The 22,435-nt window shown below is 38.3% G+C and overlaps 1 protein-coding gene across 13 annotated transcripts in view; it reads right to left on the reverse strand.

The window, feature by feature from the left end:
- Positions 1 to 22,435, reverse strand: part of VWA3B (von Willebrand factor A domain containing 3B) — a 247,173-nt gene that overhangs the window by 105,093 nt on the left and 119,645 nt on the right. For all 13 annotated transcript variants that reach the window (XR_013389397.1, XR_013389396.1, XR_013389395.1 and 10 more), the window contains 3 exons: positions 5,904 to 6,020; positions 4,401 to 4,488; positions 4,161 to 4,308 (listed from right to left, as the gene is read on the reverse strand). Coding sequence is in view for 9 of the 13 variants with exons in the window: in XM_077915129.1 (XP_077771255.1) it covers positions 4,161 to 4,308; positions 4,401 to 4,488; positions 5,904 to 6,020 (353 nt within the window). In the remaining 4 variants the exon portion in view is untranslated. The remainder of the gene's footprint in view (positions 1 to 4,160; positions 4,309 to 4,400; positions 4,489 to 5,903; positions 6,021 to 22,435) is intronic.

A 22,435-nucleotide genomic window follows, 5' to 3' on the forward strand; every position in this document is an offset into this window, starting at 1 on the left:
AGAGTGTGTGTGTATAGAAAAACAACTAGAAAGATAGTCACCAAACTACTCAGTTTCCTTTGTAGATGAGAGTGGCTGAGAGAGAAGCTTCCATGTTTTCCTTTAAAGACTTCTAAATGGTCATTCCATACTGAGAGTATATTCATACATTACTTAGCAAATAAAAATAAACCAATAAATTAATTAAAAATTAAGGTCCCTTTATATTTCACAGTTTATCATTTGTTATAGGTCTGTTTTACTCAACACTTATAATGTATATAAAAGTTGTGTATAATATATATTTAGAGCTAAAAGTACTACAACGAAAACTAGCAAGTACATAGATAAAACCCCAAAATCTCCAATAATCTCCTGACTCTGATAAACACTATTAATATTTTGGTAAAAGAGAAAAGGAGGGAGAGAGAGTGCTATGTCTACATCATACATACATGTAACCAAATTTATGTACTATATGTGGAGCTTTGTACCTGATTTTTTTCATTTAGCATTAATTTTTTTTTTTTAAAGATTTTACTTATTTATCCATGAGAGACACAGAGAGAGAGGCAGAGTCATAGGCCTAGGGAGAAGCAGGCTCCCTCCGGGGAGCCTGACAGGACTCAATTCCAGGACCCTGGGATCACGACCTGAGCTGAAGGCAGACGCTCAGCCAGTGAGCCACCAGGTGCCCCTATTTAGCATTAATTATATTGAGAACTTTTCCCTATGTCATTCATTATCCTTCAGAAATATGACATTTAACAGAAATATGACATTCCATGATATGGATATACCCACTAGACATTTCATTTCAATGTTGTTTTCAGCATTTTCATTGTTAGATATAAGGCAGTACTAACTATTCTTTGAATTTATGTATCAATATTTCTTTTTTTTTAAGATTTAATTTATTTATTCATAGAGACACACACAGAGAGAGAGAGAGAGAGAGGCAGAGACACAGGCAGAGGGAGAAGCAGGCTCCATGCAGGGAGCCCGACATGGGACTTGATCCTGGGTCTCCAAGATCAGGCCCTGGGCTGAAGGCGGCACTAAGCCGCTGAGCCACCCAGGCTGCCCTGTATCAGTATTTCTGATTATAAAATATTTACATATGGATTCACTGGAGGAAAGGCTGTATGCTCTTAACAGCTCTGAGTGTACTGCCAAGGCTGTACCAATTTATACTCCCACCAGCAGGATATGACCTATCTTTGCCATCAGTGTTCATTAGTATTTTTGTTTATTTTATTTTATTTGTTTATTAGTATTTTTTAACTTTACAAATTTAATGGTTGGGGGGAGTTATCTAATTGATTTTTCAATATGAATTTTTTATAAATGCACATATTTGGTTACCAGGTAAGACATATTTTTGTATAGGGTTTTGATTTCTTTTTCATTTTTTCCCCTAGATTTTCCACTGAAGTATTCACCATCTTTAAAATTCTTTTATGGTATGGATATGTGTGTGTGTGTATGTGTAAACAGAACAACAGAACACTGATTTATACACACATACTCACATAGACTTATACAGATGCACACACAAAAACATATTTAAGACACTGCTCCTGTAATTCTTTGTTGTATATATTACAAATATTTTTCTGAGCTTTGCCTTCATTTGTTTTTACACAATTTAACATTTTTCTGTATTCAATCTATAAATTTTTCTTCCTTTGATTTTTATGTTTGTACATCCCTACCCTATCATATTTATTTTATGAGAAATTTACTTTTCCACATTTTAGGTTATTGGAATGCTTAGAAGGAGACATGATAAGCACAAGAAAATTCTACTTCTCAGTAGAATTCAGTAAATATATCTTATTCTGAATAAAACTGAGGAATACTAATAAAATAAATGTAAAGAATAGAAGTTGCCACCAAACATCCAGGAAGAAATCAATCAGTGTTCAGCTTCTCTCTGGTCCTTCTGGAAGAAGTCAAGTTCAAATGATACACTGCCACCCAATTAATCAGGCTAGAGTTCATTGGAGATACAAATAGAACTTGCCACTCCCAAGATCTCCGTTAGAGACAGAACCACTCATCATGAGGCACAGTCATCAGGAATATAGCATCAATCACGCAACCTCCAGAGCAAAAATCACTGGTTATGCCAAACCAGGATGCATGTTGAACTCCATTCATGTAATGTCTTCAATGTGACTAATAGAAAAAATTCACCAATTCCTTTGCTTCTTCCAAATACATCAAGGCCAGTTAGATAAAGCCTTTAAAAAAAAAAAAAGATTTCTTGCCTTTGATTTTTTCAATTTTTTATTATGGAAAATGGAAACTATGGGGAGAGGCAGACAGAATAGTAGAATGAGCTTCCTCTGACTCAATATTCTTATTATGTAAATTTAACAGTTATCAACTCATGGCTAATCTTGTTTTATCTATTCCTCTCCGCCCCCAACAACTCCCATTACCCCAATGATTTGGAAGCAAGTCCCAAACACCCTACATTTCTCCTGTAACTATTTCATTATGAGATAAGTGCTTTTAAGGATACTATTTCCATTTAGTACCTATAAAGTCTGATATGTTTCTATTTAAATCACTAGCTGCCACCATATTTGTCCAGAAGCACTGGGGGTTTGATCCTCAGATCCTTGTTTTTTGTGTGTTCCTCATCCTTGAACAGTCTGGCTGCTCCACTGAATCTATTCTTTTTTATTTTTTTTTATTTTTTTTATTTATTTTTTTATTGGTGTTCAATTTACTAACATACAGAATAACCCCCAGTGCCGTCACCCATTCACTCCCACCCCCCGCCCTCCTCCCCTTCTACCACCCCTAGTTCGTTTCCCAGAGTTAGCAGTCTTGACGTTCTGTCTCCCTTTCTGATATTTCCCACACATTTCTTCCCCCTTCCCTTATATTCCCTTTCACTATTATTTATATTCCCCAAATGAATGAGAACATATAATGTTTGTCGAATAGACCTGCCCTACGACCCAGCAATTGCACTGTTGGGGATTTACCCAAAAGATACAAATGCAATGAAACGCCAGGACACCTCCACCCCGATGTTTATAGCAGCAATGGCCACGATAGCCAAACTGTGGAAGGAGCCTCGGTGTCCACTGAATCTATTCTTGCTAAGGGTAAGGACCTTCTAGTCGCCTAGTTCAAGAGAAACTCTTTAGTATTTATTTGGCTTTCCTCCACATTTAACCCTACCATACCCTCCCACTGCTTTTTCCCCTTCCAGGACATGACTGTCACTCTCTTCTTTTTTTTTTTTTTTTATGATAGTCACACACAGAGAGAGAGAGAGGCAGAGACACAGGCAGAGGGAGAAGCAGGCTCCATGCACCGGGAGCCTGACGTGGGATTCGATCCCGGGTCTCCAGGATCGCGCCCTGGGCCAAAGGCAGGCGCCAAACCGCTGCGCCACCCAGGGATCCCTGACTGTCACTCTCTTATGGTTCTTTTGCTCTGGTTCATTCTCAGTCTCTCTCTCTCTCTCTCTCTTATTCTCTCTCTCTCCGCCTCTCTTTCCCTCCCTCTCTCTTTCTCTTTCTGACTTTTTCCTTTAGAGACTTTTATGATGGAAAAGATGTCACTGGAGGCGACTAGGTGGCTCAGTTGGTTAAGGAGCCAACTCTTGATTTCATCTCAGGTCCTAATCTCATGGGTTCTGAAATGGAGCCCTGTTTTGGGCTCCATGCTCAGCAGGGAGTCTGCTTAAGATTCTCTCCCTCTGCCTCTCTCCCTAGTTGTGTAGGAGTGCACATTCTCTCTCTTTCAATAAAGAAATCTTTAAAAAAAAAAAAAAGAAAATGCCACTATATTTAAGAAGAGAAGGTAAGCAAAGGAAGGACATAATCTCTTACAAGTTCTCCCCTGGTCCTTTGATACTGGATGATATTTACTCATGACTATGAGAGGCTTTTCAAACATTTTTGCAGCTCCACGCTACCATCCGCCAGCAACCAGCCATGAACTGCCAATCCAAAAAAGGCCAATTTCTTCTCAGTTTAAAAACAAAACTGACTAAGAGCTTTCCTCTCTCATTTTTAAATATCTTTACAAATAATTTTCTTTTCAATGGCTGAAATATATTTCTGTTACAACTGTACAAGACCAAAGTGGAATACATTTTTTTGAACCAGAAATGAAAAATACATCAAGCAGGATATATAGAATATCAGTCTTACCTCATCAAAAACCTTGGAAACAACAAGCTTGTCCAGAATGGGAACATAGGTGGGGATGTGAGGGACTGCTGTCACTGATAAGGCATCCATGATGGTGAGTTTCTTGGCAACCAAGCCATGGGTCTTGAGCCAGTTTTCTGAAGACATACTTGAAGAAATAAGAACACAAACTGTGATGCTTTAAAACTTGTAATAAACAAAAACATAACTAAACCGCCCTGGTAAAATGAAAGTACTCACTCTTGGTTGTGAAGTTGACTTCTTTCTTGACTCAATGTTTCTAATGATTTGCCATCTAGATACTCATTTGTCAGTAGGATGCTTATTTCTGTGGAAGGAGAAATGACAGTTGTATAATTTCCTAATATATGGGTTTTTTAAATCAAAATGCAAAAGGGTCATACTTCTCTCTCAGTTCGGTCATGGCTGAGGGCTAACAAATGGATCACATTTCAGAGAATACTGATTTGTCCTGGTGGGTTCTCAGGCCAAGATTCATTTGCAATTACACTAAAAACCAATACATAGGTAAATATGACCCTATCATTGTTTTGCTTATTGACTTCATCCTATATCCATTTGAGATCTCTCTCCATAGAAGAATGAAACACTCATTCTCTCATTCCTCAGAAAACACATTTTTTAAATGTTAAATGAGAATGTCATTAACCAATGATTGTTCAATATTGCTCTCATTAGACTTCCTCCAAAGTATACAAAAGAATCTTGATCAATATTTTAGTTTCTGATAGTTTGATTTGTGGTTCCTCCATTCTGTATGGAAAACCAAAATCCCTATTAAATCCTGTTTAGTTGTAGATACACATTTTCAAATTAATATTTGGGGTTTTTAATATAATCCTTACATAAACTTGGACTTCTAAATAAAAAGAAATATTAGTTGAATTGGCGGCATCTAGAAGGAAGGGTGTTTGGGAATGAGCTAATTAAATGTCTAAGAAATCATACTCTCTTTATCATATAAGCCCTTTAAGAATCATGCATGTAGCAGACCTAGGGACTATGACAGGTTAATTGAAACAGAGGAAAAGACATCACAATGATCAGCAATAGAGAACACAAGGTTAGATTCAGCTATGATGGAGTATATACTTGTCACTCAGTTACTTCCTCCTACCTCGAGGATAGATTGTATGTATCTGTGTGGTTAGCTGGGATTTATTATTTATCAACTATTTGAAATATAGCAAAAAGTACTACAGGACTTAAACTCTTAGAAATTCACTACTTTAAGAATAAGGATTTTATCAATAGTAATAAAATCTGAGTGGAAAAGTCTTATTTTCCTCACATTTAGCCCGGCAAATGCTGACTATATGGACCAGAGAGGGGCTCTTCAGATGTGCCACCTGGGAATGAAGGGAAGAAAATAAACCAGCTGCGAAATATTCGATTTTCAAGTTCAAACCCTGGAGTGGCAGCAAGCACTATACTAGCACTAGAGTTATGTGAACCACTTGTATATTAAACATCTAGGCACAGTAATTGCAAATTTCAGTCTAAGAAAATACAGTTCACTATAGTAAGCAGACCTGATTTACAAGGAGTTCCTGAACAGAAAGCAATCCCAACCCATTTAAAAATGATTTGTTTCCAAAAAAAAAAAAAAAAAAAAGATTTGTCTCCCCAAGTGTTTCTACACCCAGTTCTTTTAGGAGCAGACACACTGGGCAAAGGGAGGCCATCCTGGGCTTCCTGACATAGAGACCCTCTCTGGCTTGCCTCTGTCACTTGAAGTGTTCCAGTTGTTGGAAGCAGAAAGGCCATCTGTCCTCTCACTGCAAGTTGAGCTCTTGAGGGTGGACATCTGGCTTCTGAGCAGGCTAGTTTTGGTGGATTCTGTTGGTATAAAAAGGAAAGGGGTTAAAGGAATTTGGGACAAAGGAGAGACTTTATTAGATGTATCTATTTCCTTGGATCCTTAAAAAAAAGAGTATAGTTTCCAAACCTCAGAGGACAGTTCTGCTACCAACCAAACACTGCAGTAAAGGCTTGTTCCACTTATCTGAGCTCAAGCTCTGCCCCTCTTTGGGACAGATACACTTCCTAGCTCATTCAAGTCGTTGGCAGAACTTTTTTCCTTGCAGTTGTGAGACTGCTGTGAGTCCTTGCTGGCTGCTGGGGTGGGGGGTGGGGGGGCTCTCAGCTCCCTAAGCACCTATGTTACTGCTCAGGTAGCCCCTTCATCTTCAAGCCAGCAGTGGCACACTGGATTCCCCTCATGCTTCAAGTTTCTTTGACTTTCTTTTCTGTCATGGGCTGGAAAAAGCCCCTCCTTTTAAGAGCTCATGTAAGTATACTGGGCTCTCCTAGATATGTGTGGTTTAAGGGCAACATAACATAACCCTAGGAGTGATTTCTCACCATGTTCATAGACTGCAGGCCTTTAACTAGCAAATAGATACTCATCAAATACTAACATTTAATCTGAGTGTTATAGAGGTAATGAGCTTGTACCAAGACATCTTGATTATTTTTCATATGTGATTACAGAAGCCACATTAATTGTATGTTCTGTATTTCACAATTTGGAGGCACAAGTACCAAGGGTTTATGTAGTACTCATCAATGGAATGTGTCCTTGTTTTCAACAAAAGGCACTTAACCTCTCCTATAAGAAACTAGATAATTAGGTGGAAGATGAGCTAGTAATCTATAAATTGTCTCCCTTTTGCACAGAAAGTTAACATCAGTGGTCTCTGTACATAGAGATAGGACTGTGCTATTTATTATTCATTATTTTTCTAGGCAACAACAGGGTGAAGCCTGTCTTGGTTGCCTCTGTAACCAGGAATTAAGATGGGTAAATTTCATTGGGAGCTATGTCTGTGAATAAAAGGCATAAATTTTATGATCCACATAGGAAGCTGAACTCTGGCAAGGCCACGTTGACCAAAATTGTTAGGCAAAATAATAGGTATGACAAAATGAAAACAAATTTAGCTCCCAAAGTCTCCAAACATAAAAAATAAACAAACAACTGTACTATTCCCAAACCCTAAAAAAAACAAATAAAAAAATATTTATCTGGCAGTGGATTCAAGCACTTAACTACTCCCCAAGCTCTGCAGTCAGTCACTATATTTCATTACTCTTCTATGTTAAGAATTGAAACAGAACAAAAATTCAGGACAGGGACATCTATCAATAGCAACAATCCCAAATCTAAGTGAAATGGTGGAAGTGACAAAGGCCATTAAAATGTTTAGGACAGAGGAGGGGCAAGATGGCGGAAGAGGAGGGTCCCCAAGTCACCTGTCCCCGCCAAATTACCTAGATAACTTTCAAATTATCCTGAAAATCTACAAATTCGGCCTGAGATTTAAAGAGAGACCAGCTGGAAGGCTACAGTGAGAAGAGTTCGCGCTTCTATCAGGTAGGAAGACGGGGAAAAAGAAATAAAGAAACAAAAGGCCTCCAAGGGGGAGGAGCCCCGCGAGGAGCCGGGCTGAGGCCGGGGCGAGTGTCCCCAGGACAGGAGAGCCCCGTCCCGGAGGAGCAGGAGCTGCACCGACCTTCCCGGGCAGAAAGGGGCTCGCGGGGAGTTAGAGCAGGACCCCAGGAGGGCGGGGATGCCCTCGGGCTCCCGGGGACACTAACAGACACCTGCGCCCCGGGAGAGTGCGCCGAGCTCCCTAAGGGCTGCAGCGCGCACGGTGGACCACGAGCAGCTCGGAGGGGCTCGGGGGCGGCTCCGCGGAGGGGGCTGCGGGGCGGGAGCAGCTCGGAGGGGCTCGGGCGGGCTCGGACAGAGGAAGAGGCTCCTTGCGGAGGGGGCTGGGCGGCCGGGAGAGCGAATCCAACAGCACAGGCTGGGGAGCACTGGGCGCCCGGACGTAGCTCAGCATCCGGCCTCCCTCCGGGACAGGCAGAGGCCGGGAGGGCCCAGGACAGCAAGGACGCTCCTGCCCCGAGCTGAGCAGATCAGCGGCCCCGCCCCGGAGCCTCCAGGCCCTGCAGACTGCGGGAGCTGAAGCCAGGGCTCCAGAGCTGGCCTCAGGGTTGTTCCTCCAGGGGCCTCACGGGGTAAACAACCCCCACTGAGCCCTGCACCAGGCAGGGGCACAGCAGCTCCCCCAAGTGCTAACACCTGAAAATCAGCACAACAGGCCCCTCCCCCAGAAGACCAGCTAGACGGACAAGTTCCAGAGGAAGTCAAGGGACTTAAAGTATACAGTATCAGAAGATACTCCCCCGTGTTTTTTGTTTTTGTTTTTTTGTTTTTGTTTTTTTTTGCTTTTTGATTTGTTTGCTTCCCCCACCCCCTTTTTTTTCTTTTTTCTTTTTCTCTTTTCTTTCCTTTTTTTCTCTCTTTTTCTCCTTTTCCCAATACAACTTGTTTTTGGCCACTCTGCACTGAGCAAAATGACTAGAAGGAAAACCTCACCTCAAAAGAAAGAATCAGAAACAGTCTTCTCTCCCACAGAGTTACAAAATCTGGATTACAATTCAATGTCAGAAAGCCAATTCAGAAGCACTATTATACAGCTACTGGTGGCTCTAGAAAAAAAGCATAAAGGACTCAAGAGACTTCATGACTGCAGAATTTAGATCCAATCAGGCAAAAATTAAAAATCAATTGAATGAGATGCAATCCAAACTAGAAGTCCTAACGACGAGGGTTAACGAGGTGGAAGAACGAGTGAGTGACATAGAAGACAAGTTGATGGCAAAGAGGGAAACTGAGGAAAAAAGAGACAAACAATTAAAAGACCATGAAGATAGATTAAAGGAAATAAACGACAGCCTGAGGAAGAAAAACCTACGTTTAATTGGTGTTCCCGAGGGCGCCGAAAGGGCCAGAGGGCCAGAATATGTATTTGAACAAATCATAGCTGAAAACTTTCCTAATCTGGGAAGGGAAACAGGCATTCAGATCCAGGAAATAGAGAGATTCTCCCCCCCCTAAAATCAATAAAAACCATTCAACACCTCGACATTTAATAGTTAAGCTTGCAAATTCCAAAGATAAAGAGAAGATCCTTAAAGCAGCAAAAGACAAGAAATCCCTGACTTTTATGGGGAAGAGTATTAGGGTAACAGCAGACCTCTCCACAGAGACCTGGCAGGCCAGAAAGGGCTGGCAGGATATATTCAGGGTCCTAAATGAGAAGAAGATGCAACCAAGAATACTTTATCCAGCAAGGCTCTCATTCAAAATGGAAGGAGAGATAAAGAGCTTCTAAGACAGGCAGGAACTGAAAGAATATGTGACCTCCAAACCAGCTCTGCAAGAAATTTTAAGGGGGACTCTTAAAATTCCCCTTTAAGAAGAAGTTCAGTGGAACAATCCACAAAAACAAGGACTGAATAGACACTAAACACCATAGACACTATGGTGACACTAAACTCATATCTCTCAAAAGTAACTCTGAACGTGAACGGGCTTAATGACCCCATCAAAAGGCGCAGGGTTTCAGACTGGATAAAAAAGCAGGACCCATCTATTTGCTGTCTACAAAAGACTCATTTTAGACAGAAGGACACCTACAGCCTGAAAATAAAAGGTTGGAGAACCATTTACCATTCAAATGGTCCTCAAAAGAAAGCAGGGGTAGCCATCCTTATATCAGATAAACTAAAATTTACCCCGAAGACTGTAGTAAGAGATGAAGAGGGACTTAAAGGATCATACTTAAGGATATGATACTTAAAGGATCTATCCAACAAGAAGACTTAACAATCATACTTAAAGGATCTATCCAACAAGAGGACTTAACAATCCTCAATATATATGCCCCGAATGTGGGAGCTGCCAAATATATAAATCAATTATTAACCAAAGTGAAGAAATACTTACATAATAATACGCTTATACTTGGTGACTTCAATCTAGTTCTTTCTATACTCGATAGGTCTTCTAAGCACAACATCTCTAAAGAAACGAGAGCTAAATGATACACTGGACCAGATGGATTTCACAGATATCTACAGAACTTTACATCCAAACTCAACTGAATACACATTCTTCTCAAGTGCACATGGAACTTTCTCCAGAATAGACCACATACTGGGTCACAAATCGGGTCTGAACCGATACCAAAAGATTGGGATCATCCCCTGCATATTCTCAGACCGTAATGCCTTGAAATTAGAACTAAATCACAACAAGAAGTTTGGAAGGACTTCAAACATGTGGAGATTAAGGACCATCCTGCTAAAAGATGAAAGGGTCAACCAGGAAATTAAGGAAGAATTAAAAAGATTCATGGAAACTAGTGAGAATGAATATACAACTGTTCAAAATCTTTGGAATGCAGCAAAAGCAGTCCTAAGGGGGAAATACATCGCAATACAAGCATCCATTCAAAAACTGGAAAGAACTCAAATACAAAAGCTAACCTTACACATAAAGGAGCTAGAGAAAAAACAGCAAATAGATCCTACACCCTGCAGAAGAAGAGAGTTAATAAAGATTCAAGCAGAACTCAACGAAATCGAGACCAGAAGAACTGTGGAACAGATCAACAGAACCAGGAGTTGGTTCTTTGAAAGAATTAATAAGATAGATAAACCATTAGCCAGCCTTATTAAAAAGAAGAGAGAGAAGACTCAAATTAATAAAATCATGAATGAGAAAGGAGAGATCACTATCAACACCAAGGAAATACAAACGATTTTAAAAACATATTATGAACAGCTATACGCCAATAAATTAGGCAATCTGGAAGAAATGGACGCATTCCTGGAAAGCCACAAACAACCAAAACTGGAACAGGAAGAAATAGAAAACCTTAACAGGCCAATAATCAGGGAGGAAATTGAAGCAGTCGTCAAAAACCTCCCAAGACACAAGAGTCCAGGGCCAGATGGCTTCCCAGGGGAATTCTATCAAATGTTTAAAGAAGAAACCATACCTATTCTCCTAAAGCTGTTTGGAAAGATAGAAAGAGATGGAGTACTTCCAAATTTGTTCTATGAGGCCAGCATCACCTTAATTCCAAAACCAGACAAAGACCCCACCAAAAAGGAGAATTACAGACCAATATCCCTGATGAACATGGATGCAAAAATTCTCAACAAGATACTAGCCAATAGGATCCAACAGTATATTAAGAAAATTATTCACCATGACCAAGTAGGATTTATCCCCGGGACACAGGGCTGGTTCAACACTTGTAAAACAATCAATGTGATTCATCATATCAGCAAGAGAAAAACCAAGAACCATATGATCCTCTCATTAGATGCAGAGAAAGTATTTGACAAAATACAGCATCCATTCCTGATCAAAACTCTTCAGAGTGTAGGGATAGAGAGAACATTCCTCAACATCTTAAAAGCCATCTATGAAAAGCCCACAGCAAATATCATTCTCAATGGGGAAGCACTGGGAGCCTTTCCCCTAAGATCAGGAACAAGACAGGGATGTCCACTCTCCCCACTGCTGTTCAACATAGTACTGGAAGTCCTAGCCTCAGCAATTAGACAACAAAAAGACATTAAAGGCATTCAAATTGGCAAAGAAAAAGTCAAACTCTCCCTCTTCGCCGATGACATGATACTCTACGTAGAAAACCCAAAAGCCTCCACCCCAAGATTGCTAGAACTCATACAGCAATTTGGTAGCATGGCAGAATACAAAATCAATGCCCAGAAATCAGTGGCATTTCTATACACTAACAATGAGACTGAAGAAAGAGAAACCAAGGAGTCAATCCCATTTACAATTGCACCCAAAAGCATAAGATACCTAGGAATAAACCTAACCAAAGAGGTAAAGGATCTATACCCTAAAAACCATAGAACACTTCTGAAAGAAATTGAGGAAGACACAAAAGATGGAAAAATATTCTATGCTCATGGATTGGCATAATGAATATTGTGAAAATGTCAATGTTACCCAGGGCAATTTACACGTTTAATGCAATCCCTATCAAAATACCATGGACTAAAAACAAACAAACAAACAAACAAAAAAACCAAAACAAAATACCATGGACTTTCTTCAGAGAGTTAGAACAAATTATTTTAAGATTTGTGTGGAATCAGAAAAGACCCCGAATAGCCAGGGGAATTTTAAAAAAGAAAACCATAGCTGGGGGCATCACAATGCCAGATTTCAGGTTGTACTACAAAGCTGTGGTCATCAAGACAGTGTGGTACTGGCACAAAAACAGACACATAGATCAATGGAACAGAATAGAGAACCCAGAAGTGGACCCTGAACTTTATGGTCAACTAATATTCGATAAAGGAGGAAAGACTATCCATTGGAAGAAAGACAGTCTCTTCAATAAATGGTGCCAGGAAATTTGGACATCCACATGCAGAAGAATGAAACTAGACCACTCTCTTGCACCATACACAAAGATAAACTCAAAATGGATGAAAGATCTAAATGTGAGACAAGATTCCATCAAAATCCTAGAGAAGAACACAGGCAACACCCTTTTTGAACTCGGCCACAGTAACTTCTTGCAAGATACATCCACGAAGGCAAAAGAAACAAAAGCAAAAATGAACTATTGGGACTTCATCAAGATAAGAAGCTTCTGCACAGCAAAGGATACAGTCAACAAAACTCAAAGACAACCTACAGAATGGGAGAAGATATTTGCAAATGACCTATCAGATAAAGGGCTAGTTTCCAAGATCTATAAAGAACTTCTTAAACTCAACACCAAAGAAACAAACAATCCAATCATCAAATGGGCAAAAGACATGAACAGAAATCTCACAGAGGAAGACACAGACATGGCCAACACGCACATGAGAAAATGCTCTGCATCACTTGCCATCAGGGAAATACAAATCAAAACCACAATGAGATACCACCTCACCCCAGTGAGAATGGGGAAAATTAACAAGGCAGGAAACCACAAATGTTGGAGAGGATGTGGAGAAAAGGGAACCCTCTTACACTGTTGGTGGGAATGTGAACTGGTGCAGCCACTCTGGAAAACTGTGTGGAGGTTCCTCAAAGAGTTAAAAATAGACCTGCCCTACGACCCAGCAATTGCACTGTTGGGGATTTACCCCAATGATTCAGATGCAATGAAACGCCGGGACACCTGCACCCCGATGTTTATAGCAGCAATGTCCACGACAGCCAAACTGTGGAAGGAGCCTTGGTGTCCATCGAAAGATGAATGGATAAAGAAGATGTGGTTTATGTATACAATGGAATATTACTCAGCCATTAGAAACGACAAATACCCACCAATTGCTTCAACGTGGATGGAACTGGAGGGTATGATGCTGAGTGAAGTAAGTCAATCGGAGAAGGACAAACAGTGTATGTTCTCATTCATTTGGGGAATATAAATAATAGTGAAAGGGAATATAAGGGAAGGGAGAAGAAATGTGTGGAAATATCAGAAAGGGAGACAGAACATAAAGACTCCTAACTCTGGGAAACGAACTAGGGGTGGTGGAAGGGGAGGAGGGTGGTGGAAGGGGAGGAGGGGGGTGGGGGTGAGTGGGTGACGGGCACTGAGGGGGACACTTGACAGGATGAGCACTGGGTGTTATTCTGTATGTTGGTAAATTGAACACCAATAAAAATTATTTTATTAAAAAAAAAAAAACTCCTAACTCTGGGAAACAAACTAGGGGTGGTGGAAGGGGAGGAGGATGAGGGGTGGGGGTGAATGGGTGACGGGCACTGAGGGGGGCACTTGACGGGATGAGCACTGGGTGTTATTCTGTATGTTGGTAAATTGAACACCAATAAAAAATAAATTTATTTAAAAAAATGTTTAGGACAAGTAGCAAGTAGCATTTCTAGCAAAACTCAGGTTTACTGGAATGGGCAGATAGGCTACACAAGCGGCCTGATATAGGAAGCCTTTATGTTCACATGAGCCTAAGATATTCCTCCCTTGTACAGAGATACCACAACAAGTGGATAGATCATGTAAGACTGATCCATCTATGGCAAGTGGCCCATACCAGGAAGTCCCTTGGCCTCTATATGTTCAAGGCTTTCCTTTCCTGCCCAGAGACAAGAATGCACTCAAAAGATAGTCATGGGGGGCAGCCCCGATGGCCCAGTGGTTTGGCGCTGCCTTCAGCCTGGCGTACGGTCCTGGAGACCCAGGATCGAGTCCCATGTCGGGCTCCCTGCATGGAGCCTACTTCTCCCTCTGCCTGTGTCTCTGACTCTCTTTCTCTCTCTGTCTGTCATGAATAAATACATAAAATCTTAAAAAAAGAAAAAAGATAGTTGTGGGGAAGCTACTACAGTTTTTCCCCACTGAGAGACATCAAGCCTCCTGCCCTGAAGAAACTCCTGATGCTCCCTTCGGTAGTACCAGCAGGGACCAGCAGTAGCTTGGGAGTAGCAAACAAAGCACCAAAATAATACCACAGAGGCTGTGAAAATTAAATTACTTTTGGAACTACAGATCACAGAAGGAGGCTAAGGTCTATGTGCTAACTTTAAATAGGGAAACTACTTCCTAAAATAAAAGATTTAAATAGGATCCAGAGTCCCTTACATAATAGACAAAATGTTCAGGACAATATAAAAATTACCCATCATAGCAAGAACCATGAAAATCATACCTTAAATGAGAAAGATAATCAAGTGATGCCAGCAGAATGAATGATGAATCAGAAGTTGGAATTATCTGATAAGGATTTCAATGAAACGGTCATAAAAATGTTTCAACAATTAATTATAAATTCTCTTGAAACAAATGAACAAATAGAAAATCTCAACTAAGAAAGAGAAGTTATAAAAATTTCCAAGTGGAAATTAAAGAACTGAAAAATAAAATAAATAAAAAAAGTTGTTGGATGGGCTTAGTAGTGGAGCAGAGATGACAGAGGATAGTATCAGAGAACTTGCAGACAGAACAATAGAATTCAGTCAATTTAAACAACAAGAAAAAAAACACTGACAAAAGATAAGCAGAGACTCAGACACCTGTAGGATAATAACAAAATATCCAACATTTATATCATCAGAGTCTCAAAAGGACAGGGAGACAGAAAGTAGAACAGGGAGACTTTTTAAAGAAATAGTAGATGAAAACTGTCCAAATTTTGTGAAAGACACAATGTACAGATTCAATAAGCTGAACAAACACCAAGCAGAATAAACCCAAAGAAATCCATGCCATGATGCATTACAGTTAAACATCTGAATATTAGAGACAAAGAAAAAAATCTTGAAAGTAGCCAGAGAGAAAGGACACATTACCTAAGGGAACACCAGTTTGAATGACTGAAAATTTCACATTTAAAATGTAGGGGGTCCCAGAGGAAGACTCACGATTTTTCAACTACAAAAAGGAAAAAACAAACAACTGCAAATTCTAAATGTGGTAAAATTGTCCAGTTGTCCTTCAGGAACTAAGAGAAGATAAAACCATTCCTACGAAGTTGAAAGATAAAAGTAAAAAACACTGTAGCTAGCAGACCAACCCTTAAATGACTGAAATAGAAATTATAACACTACCTGATACTTAAGACAATGCTATTTAAACATGGGAAATATAAAGAAATTCGAAATTTCCTAAATTGAAGTAAGATTTCCACACTTACACAAAGTGGCTAAATGTTGACACTACTTGACTTTTATAAGCCCTTATGTATGTGTCATACTCAAAGAAACAATTACAAAAATCATACAAAGAGGTAATTTTTTAAAAACCCCAAGTAAACGAACACATAATTTAAAAAATGTTCAAGTAACCTGAAGGAAGGCAAGAAAAAATAAACAGAGGAACAAGACCAATGAAAATAAGTAAAAAATAATAAAATAACAGAAGTACTAACATATCAACTATTACTTTAAACAGAAATAATCTAACACTATTAATCGAAAAGTATATAATGGCAGAGTAGATAAGAGAACACTATTAAACTATATGCTACTTACAAGAAATTTACTTTTTTTAAAAAAAAGATTTATTTTATTTATTTTTAAGCTTTTTATTTATTTATTAATGAGAGACACACACAGAGAAAGAGAGAGAGAGAAGCAGAGAGACAGGCAGAGGGAGAAGCAGGCTCCACGCAGGGAGCCCAACATGGGACTGGATCCTGGGTCCCCAGGATCATGCCCCAGACCGAAGGTGGTGCTAAACCGCTGAGCCACCCTGGCTGCCCAGATTTTTTTTTTTCAGATTTATTTATTTTAGAGGCAGACTGTGTATGTGTATGCACAAGCATAGGAGGCGGGGCAGAGAAAGAGGGAGAGAAAGTCTTAAGCAGACTCCACATTGAGCACAAAGCCTAACAGGGCTCGATTGCATGACCCTGAGATCACAACCTGAACCAAAACGAAGAGCTGGAGGCTCTATTGACTGTGCCACCCAAGTGGCTTACCTACAACACTGGTAGATTGAAAGTAAAACGATGGAATAAGACATACCATGAAAATATTAATAAAAACCTGGAGGGACTAATATTAATATCTGCTAAAATAGAATTTACAGCAAAGAAAATTTACATAATAAAAGGATCAATCCACCAGGAAAACATATAGATCCTAAATGGGTACATGTAAACCAAACAGTCTTAAAATATATGAAGCTAAATAAAGTTGATAGAGTTCAAAAGAAAAAATAGACAAAGCAAAAAATATAGTTAAAAACTTAATAACTTCCCCTCAGAAACTTAAAGAACTACTAGTCACAAAATCAGCAGGGACAGAGAACACAATAAACCAATAGGGTCTGACATAGAACACTCCACCCAGTAACAGCAGAATACATGTGTTTTTCTAGTGCCCACAAAACATTTACCAAGATAGACTATTAGTCACTAAAACAGATCCCAACTAATTTAAAAGAATTTAAATCATACAGAGTGTGTTATCTGACCATAGAGAAATCAAACTAGAAAGTGATTACAGAAAGTCAACAGGAAAAACTCTAAACATGTGGAATTAAACAACACATTTATAAATAATCCATGGATTAAAGAGAAAGCCTTAAGCAACATAGAGAATATGTAACATATGTAACAACTTTGTATAGTGAGATAGTAGCTAGATTTATTATGGTCACTTCGTGATGGTGATTATATGATTTCTATAAATGTTAAACCAGTATGGTATAAACCTAAGGCTAATATGGTATTATAAATCAACTGCACATCAATTAAAAAATGTGAAAAAAACAGAAGATAAAAGAAAAACTATAGGCCAATATCCTTCATATACTTAGATATAAAAATTCACAATAGAGTATTAGCAAACCAAATCCAGCAAGGTCCTTAAAGAATTATATGCTGAGAAAACAGAAGTGGAAAATATTCAGATATACAAGGTTGCTTAACATTTGAAAATCAATCAGTAATCCACACACCAATAGAGTAAAGAAGTCTATTGATGCAACAGACTATTGATGCAACAGTCTATCTATCAATTGATGCAGCAAAAGCACTTGACAAAATTTGGCACCCACTTGTGATAAAAACTCTCAGAAAATTAAAATGAGGGGAACCATCCTTAAATTGATAAAGAATATATACAGGAAGTCTACAGTTAGTATCATTCACAATGGTGAAAGACTGAATATCTTTTCCCTTAAGACTGGGAAAAAGGCCAGAATGAACACTCTTATCACTCTTATTCAACATAGTCCTGAAAGTTCTAACTTCTGCAACAAGGCAAGAAAAAGAAATAAAGCCAGAGAGACCGGAAAGGAAGATAAAACTGTCCCTATTTGTAGATGACATATTGTCTATACGAAAAATGGCAAGAAATCCACAAGCATATATATACACACACACAAAAAAAAAAAATCCTAGAACTACTGAGTTCAGTAAAGTTGCCAGTTACAAGATCAATACACAAAATGAATTGCATTTTGATAGACAATGAACATAATTAACTAAAAACATATGGAAACCTGGGATCCCTGGGTGGCGCAGCGGTTTAGCGCCTGCCTTTGGCCCAGGGCGCGATCCTGGAGACCCGGGATCGAATCCCACGTCGGGCTCCCGGTGCATGGAGCCTGCTTCTCCCTCTGCCTATGTCTCTGCCTCTCTCTCTCTCTCTCTCTCTCTCTGTGTGTGTGACTATCATAAAAAAAAAAAAACATATGGAAACCTATATTCAAAAACAAATACCATTTACAATCACTCTAAATACAATGAAATAATTAGGTATATACTTAATACAACATGTATAAGATCTCTAAGCTGAAAATTACAGAATGCTACTGTAAGACATTAAAGAAGATCTAAATATATGGTCATATTCATGAGTCGTGTTCACAGATTGGATGAATCAACATTATAAAGATGTGTTGTAATGTAATTCAATGTAATTCCTATCAAAATCCCAAAAAGGTTTTCTTTAAATAATCATACTCTAAAATTGAAACAAACTTTTAGTCCCCTCTGAATAACTAAAATAACAAGAGAAAGATAAAGTTGGAGGAATCATGGCACCTGATAGTAAGGCATCTAGCAACATTAATCAAGACATGTGGGACACCTGGGTGGCTCAGTGATTGAGTGTCTGCCTTTGGGTCAGGTCATGATCCCAGGGTCCTGCATCAGGCTCTCAGCAGGAAACCTGCCTTTCCCTCTGCCTCTGTCTCTGCCTCTGTGTGTCTCTCATGAATAAATAGATAAAATCTTAAAAAAAAAAAAGACATTGTGGTATTGGTGGAGAGAGATACAAAGAACAGTGGAACAGAAGTATAAAACCTAGATTTAACCTACACAGATAGAGCCAGCTGATTTTTGGCAAAGATACAAAATTAATTCATTGGAGTAAGTATAAGTGTAGCCTTTTCAACAAATGGTGCTGAAGCAACATCTATAGGAAAAAATGTAAAGTTCATACTTTATACAAAAACAAAAAACAAAAAAACCAACCTAACTGTATGACTAAAGGAGCTAGAAAGAGGAGAACAAAGTCCAAAGCCAGTAGAAGGAAATAATAAAAATTAGAGCAAAATAAATGATACAGACCAAAAATAGAACAGATCAATGAAACCAGGAGCTGGCTATTTGAAAAGATCAACAAAATTGATAAACCTTTAGCTAAACCCACAAAAAAGGGAAGAGAACTCAATTAAATAAAAGCAGAAATTGAAGGAGGAGAAATAATAACCAACGCCAAAAAAACACAAAGGTTTATAATATTATGAAAAAGTACATGTCAACTAATTGGACAACCTAGAAGAAATGGATACCTTCCTAGAAACATATAACCTTCCAAAACTGAATCAGGAAGAAATAGGATTTGAACAGATCAATTACTAGCAACCATATTGAATCAGTAACCAAAAACTCCCAACAAACAAAAGTTCAGGACCGGATGGCTTATAAGTGAATTCTACCAAACATTTAAAGAGAAGTTATACCTATTCTTTTTAAGCCATTCCAAAACATAGAAGAGGAAGGAAAGCTTCCAAATTCACTCTATAAGGCCAGCATTATACTCATACCAAAACCAGATAAAGACACACACGAAAAAAAGAAAGAAAGAAAGAAAGAAGGAAGGAAGGAAGGAAGGAAGGAAGGAAGGAAGGAAGGAAGGAAGGAAGGAAGAAAGAAAGAAAGAAAGAAAGAAAGAAAGAAAGAAAGAAAGAAAGAAAGAAAGAAAGAAGAAAGAAAGAAAGAAAGAAAGAAAGAAAGAAAGAAAGAAAGAAAGAAAGAAAGAAAACTACAGGTCAATATCTCTGATGAACATAGATGCAAAAGTCTTCAACAAAATATTAGCAAAGATAATCCAACAATACATTTAAAAAATCATTCACCACAATCAAGGGATTTATTCCAAGGATGCAAGGGTGGTTCAATATTCACAAATCAATGTAATATAACAAAAGAAAGGATCAAAACCATATGGATCATCTCAATAGATGCAGAAAAAGCATCTGACAAAGTGCAAATGATAAAAACTCCACTCATGATCAAAACTCTCAACAAAATAGGGATAGAGGGAACTCTCAACATAATAAAGGCCATAATATGAAAAGCCCACAGCTAATATCATACTCAATGGTGAAAAATTGAGAACTTTTCCTTTAACATCAGGAACAAAACAAAGGTGTCCACTCTCACCACTTTTATTCAACAGAGTGGTAGAAGTTCTAGATACAGCAATCAGACAAGAAAAAGAAATAAAAGGCATCCAAATTGGTAAGACATGAAACTTTCAGTATTTGCAGATGACATGATACTATACATAGAAAACGCAAAAGACTCCACCAAAAAACTACTAAAACTGATCAATGAATTCAGTAAAGTTATAGGATTCAAAATTAATATACGGAAATCTATTGCATTTCTCTACACTAATAATGAAGTAGCTAAAAGAGAAATTAAGAAAACAATCCCATTTACAACTACACCAAAAAGAATGAAATCCCTAGGAAGAATCTTATCACAAAGGAGGTGAAAGACCTGTACTCTGAAAACTATAAAACAATGATGAAAGCAACTGAAGATGACACAAATAAGAAAATATTCCTTTCTCCTGGAAGAACAAACATTGTTAAAATGTCCATACTACCCAAAGCAATTTACAGATTTAATGTAATCCCTATTAAAAATACCAACAACATTTTTTCTCAGAATTAGGACAAAGAATATTGATGTTTGTATGTAACCACAAAAGGCACTGAATAACCAAAGCAATCTTGAAAAAGAACAAAGCTGGAGGTATCACAATCCCAGATTTCTAGACATACTACAAATCTATACAGATCCCAAAAAAGTAAGCTACTGGCACAAAAACAGACACAAATCAATGGAACAGAATAGAGCATCTAGAAAAAACCCTGCACTTTCATGGTCAATTAATCCATGACACAGGAGGCAAGAATATACAGTGGGGAAAGTCTCTTTGACAAATGGTGCTGGGAAAACTGGATAGCTAGCTACATGCAAGAGAATGAAACTGGTCAACTTTCTTACATTATACACTGAAATAAATTCAAAATGGTTTACAGACCTAAATGTGAGACCTGAAACCATAAAATTCCTGGAAGAAAACATAAGCAGTAATTTTTTGACATTGGCCACAGAGATATTTTCTAAGGTATATTTCCTCTGGCAAGGGAAACAAAAGCAAAATTAAACTATTGGAACTGCATCAAAATAAAAAGCTTCTGTACAATGAAGGAAACCACGAACAAATGAAAAGGCAATCTGAATGGGAGAAGATATTTGCAAATGATATGTCCAATAGGGGTTAATAACAAAAAATATTAAGAATTTTTATAACATAACACCAGAAAACCTAAATAATTCAATTAATAAATGGGCAAAGAACCTGAATAAAGTTTTTGCCAAAGAAGACATACAGATCTCCAACAGATACATGAAAAGATGCTCAACATCCCTAATGATCAGGGAAATGCAAATCAAAATCAGAAGCAGACATCACCTCACACCTGTTATAATTGCTAAAATCAAAAGGACAATGAGTATTGGTGAGGATGTGGAGAAAGGGAACCCTTGTGCACTGTTGGTAGGAATGAATGCAAATTGATGCAGCCACGATAGAAAACAGTATAGAGGTTCCTCAAAAAATTGGAACTACAATATGATTCAGCAATTCCACATCTGGGTCTGGGTATTCAGGAAAAGAAAAGAAAAAAACACCAATCAAAAAGATATATGCACCTCCATGTTCATTGCAGCATTATTTATAATAGTGAAGATATGGAAGCAACCTCTTTTCATTGATGGATGAATGGATAAATAAGAGGTAATATATAAACACTATATACACATGCGCACACACATGATTATGATTCAGCCATAAAAAGAAATCTTGTCATTTGTCACATCATTTATAGATAAACCTTGAGGGCATTATGCTAAGTGAAGTGAATCAGACAGAAAAAGACAAATATTATATGATTTCATTTATACATGGAATCTAAAAACAAAACCAAACACAAAAACAAAATCTAAGAGCATAGATCTTAAAAGTCCTCAACAACAACAACAAAAAAAAAGGTTTTTGTAACTATGTGTGGTGATGGATGGTAACTAGATTTACTGTGGTGATCATCTTTCAATATATACAAATATCAAGTCATTATGTCGTACTCCTAAAACCAATATAATATTATTTTTTGTATATTTTTATCGGAGTTTGATTTGCCAACATAACGCCCAGTGCTCATTCCATCAAGTGCCCTCCTCAGTGCCCGTCACCCACTCACCCCATCCCCCCACTCACCTCCCCTTCCACTACCCCTTGTTTGTTTCCCAGAATCAGAAGTCTCTCATGTTCTATGTCAATTATATGTCAATAAAGCAAAAACAAAACCACAATACCCCACAGGGTTAGGCTTCTTATAAAATATTATGTGGGGGCAGTTGGG

Source organism: Canis aureus, chromosome 11 (assembly GCF_053574225.1).
Source record: "Canis aureus isolate CA01 chromosome 11, VMU_Caureus_v.1.0, whole genome shotgun sequence".
NCBI classification, from domain to species: domain Eukaryota; kingdom Metazoa; phylum Chordata; class Mammalia; order Carnivora; family Canidae; genus Canis; species Canis aureus.